Source organism: Penicillium alfredii, assembly GCF_028826965.1.
Source record: "Penicillium alfredii strain IBT 34128 chromosome Unknown utg000010l_segment0_segment0, whole genome shotgun sequence".
In the NCBI taxonomy this organism is placed as follows: domain Eukaryota; kingdom Fungi; phylum Ascomycota; class Eurotiomycetes; order Eurotiales; family Aspergillaceae; genus Penicillium; species Penicillium alfredii.
Genome location: NW_026622707.1, coordinates 2248756 through 2263984, shown reverse-complemented (window position 1 = coordinate 2263984; position 15229 = coordinate 2248756). Strand labels below are relative to the sequence as shown.

The 15229-nt window shown below is 53.0% G+C and overlaps 8 protein-coding genes across 8 annotated transcripts; 4 read left to right on the top strand and 4 right to left on the bottom strand.

Moving 5' to 3' along the window:
* Window positions 1-334: 334 nt before the first annotated feature.
* On the bottom strand, window positions 335-2454 carry NUU61_008378 (transmembrane 9 family protein; the record flags this gene model as incomplete). Its single annotated transcript, XM_056658903.1, has 4 exons — window positions 335-402; window positions 458-893; window positions 959-1296; window positions 1359-2454. The coding sequence occupies 4 exons, from the start codon at window positions 2452-2454 to the stop codon at window positions 335-337; spliced, it is 1938 nt and encodes a 645-aa protein (XP_056509196.1).
* Window positions 2455-2778: 324 nt separating this feature from the next.
* On the top strand, window positions 2779-3929 carry lcp5 (small subunit rRNA maturation protein LCP5; the record flags this gene model as incomplete). The annotated part of the gene is made up of 2 exons (XM_056658902.1): window positions 2779-3283; window positions 3328-3929. 2 exons carry the CDS (start codon window positions 2779-2781, stop codon window positions 3927-3929), a joined length of 1107 nt encoding a protein of 368 aa, XP_056509195.1.
* A 353-nt stretch (window positions 3930-4282) lies between these two features.
* Window positions 4283-5033, top strand: NUU61_008376 (uncharacterized protein; the record flags this gene model as incomplete). The annotated part of the gene is made up of 3 exons (XM_056658901.1): window positions 4283-4295; window positions 4358-4570; window positions 4624-5033. The coding sequence occupies 3 exons, from the start codon at window positions 4283-4285 to the stop codon at window positions 5031-5033; spliced, it is 636 nt and encodes a 211-aa protein (XP_056509194.1).
* A 174-nt stretch (window positions 5034-5207) lies between these two features.
* NUU61_008375 (flavin-containing monooxygenase) lies at window positions 5208-7140 on the bottom strand (the record flags this gene model as incomplete). The annotated part of the gene is made up of 3 exons (XM_056658900.1): window positions 5208-6485; window positions 6539-6740; window positions 7115-7140. 3 exons carry the CDS (start codon window positions 7138-7140, stop codon window positions 5208-5210), a joined length of 1506 nt encoding a protein of 501 aa, XP_056509193.1.
* A 469-nt stretch (window positions 7141-7609) lies between these two features.
* Window positions 7610-9504, top strand: NUU61_008374 (uncharacterized protein; the record flags this gene model as incomplete). The annotated part of the gene is made up of 2 exons (XM_056658899.1): window positions 7610-7938; window positions 7989-9504. The coding sequence occupies 2 exons, from the start codon at window positions 7610-7612 to the stop codon at window positions 9502-9504; spliced, it is 1845 nt and encodes a 614-aa protein (XP_056509192.1).
* Window positions 9505-9736: 232 nt separating this feature from the next.
* On the top strand, window positions 9737-11320 carry NUU61_008373 (uncharacterized protein; the record flags this gene model as incomplete). The annotated part of the gene is made up of 1 exon (XM_056658898.1): window positions 9737-11320. One exon carries the CDS (start codon window positions 9737-9739, stop codon window positions 11318-11320), a length of 1584 nt encoding a protein of 527 aa, XP_056509191.1.
* Window positions 11321-11465: 145 nt separating this feature from the next.
* NUU61_008372 (putative 5'-nucleotidase) lies at window positions 11466-13656 on the bottom strand (the record flags this gene model as incomplete). Its single annotated transcript, XM_056658897.1, has 4 exons — window positions 11466-12957; window positions 13026-13219; window positions 13274-13484; window positions 13556-13656. The coding sequence occupies 4 exons, from the start codon at window positions 13654-13656 to the stop codon at window positions 11466-11468; spliced, it is 1998 nt and encodes a 665-aa protein (XP_056509190.1).
* A 477-nt stretch (window positions 13657-14133) lies between these two features.
* On the bottom strand, window positions 14134-15183 carry NUU61_008371 (SDR family oxidoreductase; the record flags this gene model as incomplete). Its single annotated transcript, XM_056658896.1, has 5 exons — window positions 14134-14217; window positions 14280-14477; window positions 14559-14933; window positions 14993-15051; window positions 15108-15183. The coding sequence occupies 5 exons, from the start codon at window positions 15181-15183 to the stop codon at window positions 14134-14136; spliced, it is 792 nt and encodes a 263-aa protein (XP_056509189.1).
* Window positions 15184-15229: the final 46 nt, after the last annotated feature.

Sequence of the window (15229 nt, the reverse complement as noted above, 5' to 3'; positions counted from 1 at the left end):
GCAGCACGCGACAAGTCACGTTTGGAGAGTGTAAGGGCGAGGAGACTATAGCAAGAATCACCAGAATAACAGGAGAACAGGGAAATAGAAAGACGAAAAAGAGAGAGAAGAGAGAAGAGAGAGAAGAGAGAACCTTGGAGATCAGGCTGAGTAGAGGGGGCCAGCCGGGGGCTTGGCAATGACTACATGGATTCAACTCGGGCTGTACACGTTCGTTTCTTTTCTTCTTTTCTGGTGGATATCAAAAACATGGATTTCTTTATATTTTCCCCTTATAATGTCCCATCCAACCCTCAAACCCATGGTTGAGACAGATTCATCAGGCGGGGAGCTTTTAATCGATCTTGATAGACCCATAGATGCGATGGATAAACGCCCAGCTGGCGAAGAAGCCAATGGAGCCTGGAGCGAGGAGTCAGTTCGAAGTTCACAAAAGACGATTTCTCCGAATACATACCGGTCAAGATGAACACCACAAAGGCAATCAGAGCTGAGTAGCCCACGTAAAGTACGGTTCCCGTCAACCCGCCGAAGCTCACGCGCGTGGCCCAGAAAATCAGCGCGTTCAAGAACACGTAGCCGCCGGTCATCCCGGCACCAGTAAATGCACGCCAGTGCCACCGGTAGTTCTCGGCACACAGCAAGAAGTAGACCAGCAGAACAGTCGTAGCGGCCGAGGTGATGATCATCAGCCCGTAGCACAAGAAGAGGAACCCAAACATATAGTAAATCTTGCTGGTCCACAACGAGGTCATGATGAAGTACAATTCCACGAAGATGGCGCCAAAGGGCAGGATGCCAGTCAGGAGAATCGACGGAATGGTCCGCAGACTCCCGGACATGGGTGGCACCTGGCGAGGAATTTGGTTGGTCTTGGTCGGACCCTCGAGAGCCTATATCATAACTGAGTTAGTACGTCCTATGGTGTGCGAGCAAAGGGAAGAAGAGGGACACATACCGATTGTTTGAACCCGATCCAACTACCACCCACACTCAACGGCATGCTGATAACAAACCAGATCAGGATCAGGGAGACCATTGTGCCGAATGGTACGGCACCACTCGAGCCCTTGGCCCAGACAAACAGGTTGAGTAGGAAGAAAACGCCGAAGATGAAGCCCGGGATTAACAGGGGAGTCATGATAATGTTGCGTTTCCAGGCCTCGCCCCCGAACGCCTTGTACACTCGCGCTGAAACATAGCCACCAACGCATCCGAACAGGGCCGAGATCAAAAGGATTGCGGTGGCCAAGAATCCACGGTTGGCGGGCGAGAGGAGACCAAGAAGGGAGAAGGCTGAGAGACAGGATGTTAGCAATGAAGGAGAATAACAATGTCACAACACTCGGACCACTTACCAACTGTCACGCCAGTCATCATGAACAGCTGGGCCCCATTGCCCACCATCACACTGAGCAGCATCGGCGACTTGGGGCACCGGAAGACATCCCCATGGACCAACTTCCACCCCGAATCTTCCTGGATACCATCCTCGACCGCAGCCGAGGTGCCGTCGAGATCTTCCAAATTCATCGAATCCAGTCGATTGTAACGGGCAATGTCCTTTCTCAAGGCGCGGACGAGGATCACGCTGACCATGCCCACGAGGAAGACCACGAAGACCGCCGAGTTGATGAGGGAGAACCAGTGAATCTTCGGGTCATAGACATGCAGGTATTTGTCCCATCGTGTGGCCCATGCCGTGTTGGATTCCCTCCAATACACACTGTACGTCCAGCTCACCGCAGTGTCCCCGTCTTCGGTCAGCTTCAAGGCATTACCCGGGGTGCCGCAATCGGGTGGCGCGTCCCCCACGGCGCGTGAATCAGCACGGGATTCCGGCTGGACAAGCACTCCCACCACCCGATATTGGCCGCTAGCGCTCACGCGGTGGTAATCGATTACGATGTCAAAATGGTTGTTCAAAAATGGCTGGCCGCTCTCGTCCAAGTCACCCAAGTAGAATCCCGGGTTGTAAAAATTGGTGTTGGTGACGCGGTCAAAGTTCAGCTGCGCGGCTGGCAGTCCATCCACGAGCCAGTTGATATTGTATCCTTGGGCTATCCGTCGGTTGGTGAATTTGGCGCTCCGGGCATCGAAGGTGACTGCGGAACAGGTCGATTTACAGGTCTCGTTTTTGGCCATATTCAGCTCGAAGGGCGAGGTACGAATCCGGTCCCCAAACAGGATACTGCCCAAAGATTCCCGAACATCCTTAGCTCCATCTTTGGGCTCACAGAAATGGAATGCGGGATGGTAGTAGTCATATGCGAACACGGAATGAAGCTGGTCATCGCGCGACAGGCCGGGTGTCAAATGGTTGACATATAGCGGGACGGGCTGGCCCTCATCATACGAGGTTGGCGCGACACCGGGTAAATAGAAGGCGGCCGATAGAGAGGGAATAGCAAGGAAGACCGAGGCGAGGAGAGCGGATGGATTAATGTACCGCATAGTGCAGTCGAGAGCTCAGCTTGGCATGTGTTTTGTTGGAAACAAAGAAATAAACAAAAAGAAAAGTAACGAAGAAAAGTAATAAGAAGAGTCAAATGAGTCAAGAAAGCCAACTCAAATAGGAGCAAACCGAGGTGCACCAAGACTTGCACCGGAGAACAAGCAGGGGGAAGCCGATTAGTTCGAAGGCGCCAAGGAAGGGAAAGGGGAGGCTCTTAATGACTCGAGGACACCCTGTGTCGCGGCCACGTGATGCATCACGTGCTGATAACTAAAAATTTCCCGTCGGTTTTCTTCAAAAAAAAATACTTCGCATATTCCAAAATGGCTACTCCGGGGTCCTCGCGGGATCCATCGACCCTGCTGGACATTCTTACCTCCTGCTTGTCAAGCACTGCTTCCTCTCTCCCCAAGTCGCGCAAGGATGCGCCGTCCGATCCCTCGATCGAACCACCGCCGGATGGTATCTCTCTCCTCGACACGAAAAGCGAGATTTTGCTATCATATCTGCAGCACTTGGTTTTCCTGATTATCTTTCAATTGCGCCATGTGTCATCTGCCCAACAAAATTCCAACAAATCGGTATCGTCAGACCACACTCTTAAGGACGATATTGTGAAGAAACTGGTCGAGCTGCGCATCTTTCTTGATCGTGGAGTGCGTCCGCTTGAAGGACGCTTGAAGTACCAGGTGGACAAAGTCATCAAGGCTGCAGATGATGCCGAGCGCACGAAGCGAGAGAGTCAGTCGAAGATAGCGAACAAACCCCGCAAGACTCAGCAACCAGACAGCGATGAGGCATCATCCGACGGGGAGGATCACAGTGGAAGTGATGATGACAGCGAAGGAGAAGATAGAGAAGGTATTGATGAGATGGCATATCGACCCAATATTGCCGCATTCTCCAGGGGGCGGCACCACAGAAGCCAACACCCGCCTCCAAGGCGACCCCGCAGGCTCCCAGTGATGGCATTTACCGCCCACCGAAGATTATGCCCACTGCTCTGCCTACTACAGAACGTCGGGAGCGAGAGGACCGTCGACCTCGCCGGTCCAACGTGATTGACGAATTCGTCGGCGCAGAGATGTCCTCGGCGCCCACGGCAGAGCCCAGCATTGGAAGCACGATTCTCGCTGGTGGACGACAGACCAAGTCCAAGAAGGACCGCGAACACGAAGCCGACCGGACTACATACGAAGAAACCAATTTCATCCGTTTACCCAAGGAAACCAAGAAGGAAATGGCCAAACGACGGGGTCCTGGGCGGGAGACAACATATGGCGGGGACGAGTGGAAGGGACTCACCGAGGGAGCGGATCGCATCGAGCGCCTCACCCGGCGCGCCAAGGGCAGCGGGGCCGCGTTGGACAAGAGCCGGAAAAGAAAGGCGAACGAGGGCCAGCGCAGCGACGGAGTGGGGATGGGGCAGATCTTCGACAAACGTCGCAAGAAGATCGAGGGCTGGAAACGGTAGAACTGGGCATTCTTTGGTTTCTCAACATTCAAAATCTACGGTCATCACTGGCGTTGAGACGAGTCTCTATAGTTCATGCATTGTTGTGCCGATCACTAGACCTAGGTACAACCTGTCTTGGTTAGGCATTGGGACATATCTCTCTGATACAACCATGTATTTATTCGTAATCTACGTTGCAATAAACCAACGAAATAGAAGAATTGGTGTCTATACTGTGTCTTGTACCATCGCGCTCAAGTCAGTAAACCTGCGCGTCGCACTTCACATGCGATGATGTCATCGTGTCCTGAATCGAGTTGAAAGCCGCTGCCTCATGAACTGCGCTTGCTTCTTCCATCTACCACTTCACCATGGAGAACCCCGGTATGAGGTCGATGCTGATGCTAGCGCGCTCATCTAGTTGCTCTCGCTGACCTTGTCTCCAGTGGCCGAGATCCCGACGGTGATCCGTCTTCTGACCCAGTCACCACCATCGCTCCAAGAAAAGGCCCTAGCGCGGTTCTTTACACGAAATGCAGCATTTGTGCATCCATTCTGTCGAGTGCCCAGTTTTGACGGGAGTCGCTGGTGGATCGCAAAAATCTTCCAGTGGTACAAGATCATGTCACCCCGGATCGAGCTCGAGATCCATTCTATCGGTCAGTCATTCGTGGTTTATAAAAAAAATCATTCCTGCTAACCGGGTTGCTAGCATTTGATGAGGAGCACCACAAGCTATATGTTCACATGTCCCAGATTTTCTCCATCTGGGTGGTCCCGTTCCATGTTGCGACGGTGACCCTCACCACGGTCCTGGATCTTACCACCGATCCTACCCAGAGCGATGCCTCCGTCAATGGCGACCACAGGCTGTATTACATCACCAAGCAGGAAGATTTGTATCAGACCTCGGAGTTTGTCAAGTTTGTCGTGCCGCATGTCGGACACGGGTTGGTTGTGGCTTGGCATCTGATTGCCACTCTATTCTGTCTCCTGGGAGTCACTTGTCTATGGCCGTTGCTGTGGCTAGAGGAGCAGGGATATCTCCCAGGTCAGATCGCACCAGGCGGTAATTTGGCTTACAATCTCGAGAGGAAAATCCCAGAGATCCAGGGAGGATAAAGCGAGTCGTTATATGTTATTATTTTCTTTAGCACGATATCATTGATCGTATAGACCACCATCACTAGGGCTATTTTCTCATTCCAGTTCCCTATTTGGCTTTCGTGGCTGAAATACAAGAAAATGATTCTGTAAATCTCAGACATCATCGTCACTCCCCTTGTCAGGGCATCACTAGTGTGATTTTCGCTGCTTCTTCAGTTCGCGACGCAACGCATTCTCTTGCTCCACAACTATCAACGGCAAAGATCGGCCAATTCCAAAGAACACAAACAGCGCCCACTTCCAGCGGAACGGATTGATGATCAGCACGAAGATGTACCAGTAGATCAGCTCAGCGTAGGTGAAGAAGTCAAAGGCTCGGGTGGGCGCCAACTTCTTCATGAAACGGGTGAAGTCAATCCAAGTTTTCATCCACTCCTCGGTCGGTCGGGTCAAAGGGTCGGTCAAAAACATGATCAAGAACCGCGTGTAGATGCCGATGTGCATGTTGCCCACCGTGCCAATGGCATCCACATAGGTGCTATTGTTGGCACAGATGTCCGGGTATTTGGGCGGAAAGACCTGGAGATACCAGCTGGGCGGACTGTAGGGCTCATCGAAGACCTCATTGGGCAAAAAGTTCAGCGAAGGTCGCTTGAACCCTGTAGCCATGACGATCACATCACCCTCGATCAGACCTTCCCGGCCGGGACCCCCCTTGGGCACGCCCTTGGCTCGATGGTTGAACAGCACGCCGGTCTTCTCCACGGAGACAATGTCACCTCGCACCCAATGGGCCTTGCCCTCTCGAATCTGGTTGAAGAGCTCGGAATTGGCCATCGGGGTTTGGGTGAAAATACCGTCGTCCGTGGGGGCAATATCTTCCAAGTCACGGTAGAAGAACTTGCGCAGCAACCACTCTGGGATCCACGAGAGCGAGATCTCCTGACCAAAGATGTTGCACGCCAGCAAAGACTGCACCAGCACGTTTCGCGGGATAATCCATTTATCAGACCGAGATAAGACATCAATCTCGCCTGCACCCGACTTGACTGCAAATTCGAGTGCCTCAATAGCACTTGCGCCGCCCCCGACAATGAGCACCTTTTTCCCCTTGACATCCTTGCCATCCAGGTTGGACGAGTGGAAGATCTGGCCCCCAAACTGGTCTTGGTCGGGCAGTGGAGGCATCTTGGGGTCTCCACACACGCCGGTACATGCCAGAATCCCATCGAATTGGCCATACTCGCCTTCATTGTCGTTGATAATCCACTTGCCCTGCTTGGTCTTTTTCACTGAGGTGATGCGGGTGTCGAAGACTGTTCGTCGCTCGAGGTCATAGCGCTTCCAGAGACTGATAATCTGCTCCTGAATCTGCTTCTGACTGGGATAGGCGCTGTCATAGTGAACCGACGGATGGAACCGGTACATGAGACTGTGGACTTGCAATGCAGAGGTGGAATTGACTCGCTATATTCCGAGTCAGCCCATTGCCTGGTTCATTCCATTGGGGTAACACTTACACTCCAGATGCCACCCAGGCCCTTGTCTTTGGGTCGCGACTCAAAGATTTGCACGTCGAAGCCATGGCCGACACAATGGGCAGCCGATGACACACCAGTTAATCCAGCACCAATGACTGCAACTCTCTTCCGAGGGATATTTGGGTTGCTCGTAGTTGGAGGGGTGGAATTGGAGCGAAGATGTAGGTAAGCAATGCTTGGGCTATCATATAGAGCCAGGTGAAGGTCTGGACAAATGGGTGCCGGACCACGGCAGGGATAGATGAAGCCATAATGAATGAGGGAAAAGAGGAAAAGACGAAGAAGACAAAGAAGACGAAGGACCTTCAAAAGAGCCAATGGCCCCTCTATCTGGGAATATTTGTAGTCGTTTGGATTGTGACGTGATACGGTGGAGCATCCCTTTCATGTGAAGCTGGCCATGACATCATCCAAAGAAGAAAAAAAAGAGCAGCGAGGAACAGGAAAAAACGGTCATCAAATACTCCACTCGGGATGCCGCTAATCTGAATCATGAGATAATGGGTCTAGGAAATCCCCGAGCCGAATTAATATGGTCTACCCATGTCTACTGACTCGCCTGCAAGGTATACAAGGTACATGGTGGGGGATGTATATGTTCTAGATATTGAACACAGAAGAGAAGGGAAATAGATAGTAACCCATTTTGTTCTATTTCTATTATTTTGAAAAGAAGATTTGGCTTGTCCAATGCCTCTAGCATACTACCCTAAGATATTCTTTTAATATACCTCAAGTATATACACCCAAAATCTCCAATGATTGACTGACACACCCCAACCTGGGCTGGATTTAAACTATAAAAAGAAAGGATACCGAACTAATGACCCTTGTCAAATTGAATCCCCAGATCCCCAGATCAGCTCCTTTTATCCATGGCTCTTCTAGGGCTCTTCTAGGGCGCCCCAATCTATAACGGGCGGTGAGAAATGATTCTGCCGCTTCTTTCATTGGCTTCATCGCCCCCCCCCCCCAAGCGCCTAGTAGCCTTCCTTCATACCTGAGGACACGTTGACCATGATGCTGTCTTGATCCCTGCCTACTTGTGCCATGGCTGGCCACACCCCCGTCTTGGATCAATTCCTCAGCAGTGTTGCCGAGTTGGTCCAAAATCGCGATGGCGCCAAACTGCAGGATTTCCTCCAGATCGAACCTCCACTCTCCGAGATTTACCAGCGCATGATTGAGGAATTACGCCAGCAACATGCTACTCCCCAGAGTGAAACTGCACTACTCCAGCGATGTGAGGCCTTGGTGCCTCGGAAGGGCTCGTCATGGACGGCCTTTCCCACCTTCGTTAAACTCTACCTGACTTTCCTGCGTGATGTGAACGTCGAGAATCTTCTGGACACCTATAACCTGCTCAAGGCCCTTCTCAAGTGAGTTTGATTTGAATTGAAGCCTGGAGGGGTGGCTAACCCGTTGCCAGTCAGTGTGTATTGGCCCTTGGTGACAGCCAAATGGGTGTCATCGTCCTCCCGACCGTCCTCTACCTCTCGAAAGTGCTGGCGAAATTGGCCATGGGACTAGACCGCCGGCCCGAGTTGATTGCACATATTCTGCGAATGGAAGGACATACCGATCGCGACGAGAATATTGAGAAGGTGACTCTAGTAGAGCAGTCGGCCAACGTCGTGCGCGAGGCCTTCATCAAGTGCCTCACGGATCGCACCGGCAACCCGGGTCCGCAAGGGAAGCCCGAGGGAAAAAGAATTGGCATCTATCTCATGGCCAATCTGTGCCTGAAGCTTCTGTTCCAGTGCGGTAAACTTCGCAACGCCGAGCAGATGTTCGCCAGCATCAGCGCGCAATCCCCGCCTTTGACCTTCTTCCCAGCCTCCCAGCGCGTCACCTACCTCTACTACCTGGGCCGCTATCTTTTCTCCAACACCCTCTTCTATCCTGCCCAGATCGCCCTTCAGGCCGCCTATGACCAATGCCACCGCCAGGCATTGAGCCAAAGACATCTCATTCTGTCCTATCTGATCCCTTGCAACATTATTTTGGGCCGATTCCCGTCCCGGGCTCTCCTCCTACGACCCGAGGCGCAAGGCCTCACCGAACGGTTCGAGCCACTGTGTCGTTTAATTGCTCGCGGAGACTATATTGCGTTTCGCCAACATCTCTCCATCGGTTCCCCAGCCGCGGAATGGTTTGCACGGAAGGGGATTTTGCTCACGCTCCGCAACCGCTGCGAGATTCTGGTGTGGCGGTCATTTGCCCGCAAAGTGTTCATCCAGGGAGGTTTTCATGGGGACCCGCAGGCGCAGGCGCAGCGCGGACCCCCGCCGTTCCTCTACCTCCAGAAGCTGGTTGTGGCTACATTATGGCTGCAATCGCAACACGCACCATCCAACGAGAGCCCCAGTGATGCCACTGCGGCTTTTAATTCCTATGGGTCCCAGATTGTCGCCGAACCAGCGGATCCTGATTTCAGCGGCCTATCGGACTCGCCCGCGGTTGGCAACCCCGACGCCGATCACGAACTTCTGGTCAAGTATGGGGACTACCTGGCTCCCGATGGCCTTTTTGATGACCGAGGCTACTGGCACGAGAATACGCACGGGAATTTGGTGAACGGGGTGCCGGAAGCTGAGGATGACGACCGCCAATTGGATCCGTATGGGCAACCCGATCCCGAAGCTAACGGGGCGTCCCCGGTCATGCGAGAGATTGAATCCATCCTCGCATCGCTCCTCACTCAGGGCTTGATGCGCGGCTATCTTACCCACCGCAATCCCCGGTTCGCCATCCCTGGAGCTCGACTACGGGGCGCCTTGCCCACGGGATTTCCCAATGTCTGGCACACCATCTCTGCACACGAGCAAGAAGATGACAGTGTGCCCGGGTGGGTTCAGCCGCCCAAGCCCTCACTGGGTGCACCTGCACTGGCAGGAGGGCGAGTAGTCAACCTCCAGGGCGCCCGGCCGGTCGGGGTGCAGTAGGGTGGAAGGGCATAGATTTCGTCTATCTCTATTTCTATTTTTTTTTAATGATACCATTTTGAATGAATATGATGCTTGCAATTCCGTGTTATCTAGGAATTGAAATTGTATAAAGTAAGTAGACATCAAAGTAAAAATCAGTGCAATTATTTAGTACTGGGCCGATTTCGTTAGCTGCCATTCCCCATATGCGGGGAATCCACTCCCTTCCCCGACATCCCCCCTCGTGTAGATGGACCATCACGAAGCTGTGCAGAAGATCGCGGCGCGGGTCGCGGATTTCCATCGTCGCCAGCAGCCGTTCCGCATCTATCATGCTTCCACCAACTCGACGAGGCCCGCCAACCACTCGGCCTCCACTACTGTCAGCACCGCCGCTCTCACGCGCGTCCTCGAGGTCAATGCAGACTGCCAGACGGCCATCGTCGAGCCCAATGTCCCGATGGACGCCCTCGTGGCGGCCACTCTCAAGAAAGACTTGGTTCCGCGGGTCGTTATGGAATTCCCCGGAATCACGGTGGGCGGCGGGTTCTCCGGCACGTCGGGTGAGAGCAGCTCATTCCGCGAAGGATTTTTTGACAATACGGTGAACTGGATTGAGATTGTTCTGGCAGACGGGGCCGTGGTGCGGGCGTATAATGACCGCGTCGACCAGACGCTGGATCTCGAGGACCCGCGAGCAGATCTATTTTTTGGTGCGGCTTCTTCCTTCGGCACGCTGGGGGTGGTTACCCTGCTGGAAGTGCGGTTGAAAAAGGCTTCTCCCCTGGTGGAACTGCAATACTATAGGACCTCTGATATGCCCGGGGCATTACGCATCTTTCGCGAAGCCGCAGCCGATCAAACCACCGAATATCTGGACGGCATTGTGTACGCGCGAGACCAAATTGTCGTCTGCGTTGGGCGGCAAGTGGAAAAAAGACCCAATGCCCAGGTTCAGAAATTTACCCGTCGTCGAGATGACTGGTTCTACCTTCATGTCAATCGCACCACCAAGCACCGTCGCGACGCTGTGGACTATATCCCCCTGACGGACTATTTGTTTCGCTATGACCGCGGCGGGTTCTGGGTCGGCCGCTACGCCTACCATTACTTTTGCGTACCTTTTAACGCGCTCACGCGCTACATCCTCAATCGATTCATGCATACTCGGGTTATGTACCACGCCCTGCACGTCAGTGGTTTTGCTCGGCAATACATCATCCAAGATGTTGGGGTGCCGGTATCGAAGACCACCGAATTCCTGGACTGGCTCGACAACCCGGACAACTTTGGCAAATATCCTATTTGGCTGTGCCCACTTCCTGCTGGAAGCGCGGGCGGGCTGGAAGGACAGACGGTTGACACCGGCAACGGGACACACGATAAACGGTTAGATCGGGACGCGCATGATACGACATTGATGAACTTTGGCATCTGGGGTCCATCCACAGCTGCTGATGCGACACAGTTTGTGACCCAGAATCGTCGACTCGAACAGAAAGTACACAGTCTGCGGGGGAAGAAGTGGCTATATGCACATACGTACTATACCGAGGAAGAGTTCTGGGACATCTACAACAAGCCCGAGTACGATGCCTTGCGCCACAAGTATCACGCAGGGCATCTCCCTACGTTGTATGACAAGGTGCGTGTGCGCGAAACAGATCTCCCGGGGGTCCATCGCGGAGACAACGAAGGTGGGTGGAAGGGGTTTGTGAAACGCACACTGTGGGATGTCTGGCCATTCAGCGGACTTTATGGAGTGTACCACGCGTGGCTTGGTGGGGATTATTTGCTGCAGAAGGAAACGCCCTCTAAAGACAAGCCCGAATGAGCATATATCAGAAGTTTAGGGAGCCATGGGTATTGGATAAAGGTACTTCGTTACTTGCTATGAGTCTTGAGCAAAGAACAAACGCCCTCCGCAGATGCATAGTGAAATAAGAAAAAAGATCCGAAAAGCGCGCCTCTTGGCGTGGTTATTCAATGACGATTCGTCCTTCGAGCCGAGGCGAGATTCCTGACGTCCAGGCGGGGGTGAATTCCCCTTCACCATCCATCGCGTTGAGTGTCGTGGGTTGAAGACCCGTGTGCCGCATCCATTTGCGGACAACCCGGCGCGCCAGCTGCAGGCGATGCTCCTCCTCGGCCGAGGATCGAGCGGGATGCGTCACGTAGTTGGTCGTCGGTCGCGGCGAAGTGAGCACCTCGGGGTCCTCGTCCGAGTCGGAGTCCATGGCATCGCCATTTGTGCCATTCGCGGTTTCCGGGTTTGCCTCGTCAGGAAAACGGCCGTAGTAATAAGCGGTCCGGGCCGTCCGTTGCAAGGCGGGCCGATGCCCGAGTCGTCGTCCTGGTGTCTTTTCCGATATAGGGGATGAGGTAGCAGATGGCGGCTTCAGCCATCCCTTGCCGTGGAGGTTATGGTGCACGGAGCCCCAGTGTCGTTTGAGACTCGGGCTCCAACGTTGCCACTTCCCCATCACCTTCAGGCTTAGGAAATACTGTCGCAGAATCGTACTGATCAACACTCCGTTTTCCTCGCACACGATCTCCTCCACCTTACCTCCCTCGGACTGGACCAGTAGGGAGGCAAATCCATCTTTCCCTCGCGCCATATAACCGCGCGTGGCTAGGACGTAGTCTCGCTGCAGATCAATGGGCTTCCCTCCAACACGGGCAAACGTAATACGCGAGCCCGCCGGTGCGGAAAGTTTGTAACCAAAAGCGATGTTGGAAACTTGTGTGAACCGACCTTCGAGCGCCGGGAGCTGTGAGACCCCATTTTCAAGAGCTTCTAGCAACGCATGACCTTGCAGGCGCACTAAAACGACGGGATCCTCGAAGGGAAAGCAGTTTAACAGGTCCTTCAATCGCAGTATGCCTGGTGGGTAGATTTGATCTCCACGAATAGTGCCCCCGGCCATCATTGCACAGTCCGCGGCGTAGTAGAAACGCATCAAATCACAGACAAAGTTACCCAAATTCGACTCACACTGCCGCACAGTCGAGAAACGGCCGTCCAGCGGGCTGACCGTGTATCCTACAGGCTTCTCTAACTTCGCTTGGAGACTAGACGTGAGTTTAGCCACTAGATTCACCGTGGCAGGATCCTCTGGGATCGAGCGGACGACATCTCGCCGGATGATGTTAACATCCCAGCCGGATGCGCCATCGGGTTTACGAAAGAACTCGATATAGCTCAACTGCTTGAAGTCGGTGCCAGATCGAAGCACGTGAGTACCGTTGACGACAGCGTGGGCGTAAAAGTGATCATGGCCACCGAGGATGATGTCCACCAGACCGGAAGGTAGATTTTTGGCCAATTTTTGATCATTCGGTTCGCGTTGGTGAGTCACTGCGATGATGAGTTTGGCTCCCTGTTTACGAAGCGATGGCACAAGTGCCTGGACGGTTTGAGACGCGGATTTGTAGATGAGATCAGGCGGAAGGGCATTGATAGTGCCGAGCCTGGTAAAATAATCAGAAAGAAATAGGGCAAATGCTGGGGGGGGGGGACAACATAAACTGGATCTTACCATTCTCGCTCCCCCAGGCCAATTACACCGACCTTGATTCCATTTGACGAAGTCAACATGCACGTCTTGCCACAGTCGGCAATGGGAACGTCCTCTCCAAGAGCTGGGTCGAGAACATTCGCAAGCAGCCATGGGAAACGACATTGGCTGGAGAGATGGCGAAATTGGGCAACTCCAAAGTCGAGATCATGATTCTGGGCAGGTCAGTAGCGTTCCAGGTTGAGAACAGACTTGGTTGCCATACTCACACCCACACACGCCACATCGGTTTTGACCTTATTCAAAAACGGGACCATATGCCGGCCCTTGGTTATTGTACTCTCGAGGCTTGGGTTAAAGGCATCGCCGGAGAAGAAGGTCAAGATGTCAGGCTGGCCGGCGAACCGCGGATCGGTGCGATAGTAGTTGATAAGAGACTGGAAACGAGAAGCTCCGCCAACAGGCTCGGCAGATCCTGGCCTAAAATGCAACTGGGTTAGATCGGTGTTGATCACAGCCTGAAGCTTGAAAGTGGGGAGCAAGTGACATACTCGATGTGATAGACATCGTTATAGTGGATCAGCCGCAGATCTGGGGAACCAGTGCGATCAGAGTAGATGACGGAGAGGCCGTCATCATGGAAAGTGGACATGGGATTTAACTACAGCACGAATGACTAGGGATGAGAGAAGAACGGAGAAGAGAGGGAAGGAGGTAGGAGGAATCGGGTGGGACAATGGGGACCAGGTGCCTGAAGATGCCTGGAGAATCAGGAGTGGAATTGGGGCACAACATACAAGACAAACATACCAAAAGAAACAAACATCAGGAGCCGCACCATTTGGGATCTGCCAATAATCCTTCCCCCGCCTATCGACATCACTTTATTTGCCTTTTTCTCTAAGTATGCTCGTTCTCCAGCTGTTCTTCTTCTGTTGGATAAAAAGCCTGTCTGCGTGTCTCGAGTGGATATTTTGCCTATCTGGGCCAGCTGAAGCGTTGTTGATTGTGCGAAACAATTGTTTCTACTGATTGTGACTAGTTCAATAGACATAAATTGTACGGATTGTGTGTTTTAAACATGTGCTTAATGATTTGTATCAATGCAATTGGATTATCTCGCCTTCCCTTACGGCAGCGTATACCCCCCGTCAATGATAAGATCCGCGCCTGTCATATAGCTAGATGCATCCGAAGCGCAGAAGACATAGGCCTAAAGACAATATCAGCAATGTCTGTTTGGCCAGATTTAACTCAAGGAGTGGGTAGCCGTACGCCTTTCAGTTCATAACATTCCGCCATTCTCCTGGCGGGGATCATGTCGAACCACTTTTCTCGCCATTCCTGAGGGTGTATGTCAAGAATCTCGGTTGCAATAAAGCCAGGGGAAATGCAGTTAACGCGACAGAAATCGACCCATTCCACGGACAAGCATTTGGCCAGCTGCACGACTCCAGCCTTGGAGGCGTTATACTAGACAGTTGTCAGTTGGGTGGGAGTCCAACCGTACCAATATATCGAGGGACAAGAAGAAGAGGATTTTTGTCAGCTTACCGCTGCCTGTTTCTGAGGCACATTCACCAAGGTCGCGCTCACGGAAGCTGTGAAAATAACGTTACCATGGCCCTGCTCCTTGAAGATGCGAGCCGCGGCCTGCGCTGAGTAAAAAGCGCCATCCAGATTGACTTTCATAATGTCGCTCCACTGGGATGGGGTATAGTCCTCTGCAGCAACGCACGAGGTGACGCCTGAGTTGACCACGATAATGTCGAGACGGCCAAAGTCCTTGGAAATCTGCTGCACGGCGGCTTCGATCTCGGACTGGGTGCCCACGTTGGCCTGGTAGGCGGCCGCACGCACATTGTTTGCGGATGCGATTTCAGCTGCCGTGGTTTCGGCTGTCTTGGACGAGTTATAGATCAGGGCCACCTAGATGAGTGAAGGTTGTTGTTAGTCGAGTTTCAATACAAAGGCACCACACTACATACATTGGCACCGGCCTCTGCCAGTGCTTTGGAGACTTCGAGTCCGATCCCACGGGCACCTCCTACAAGTTGTGGTCGGTTAGTCTGTAGCACATAAGTCGTGGATTCTTCTCCATACCAGTGACGGCGGCGACCTTGCCCGTGAGGTCGAATGCCTTCATGACATGCTGGTTTGGGGGCTGCGCGAGGACCATCTTGTCGGTTGTAAATTACTATAGTGGCTGGCTCGTTTGGACGAGT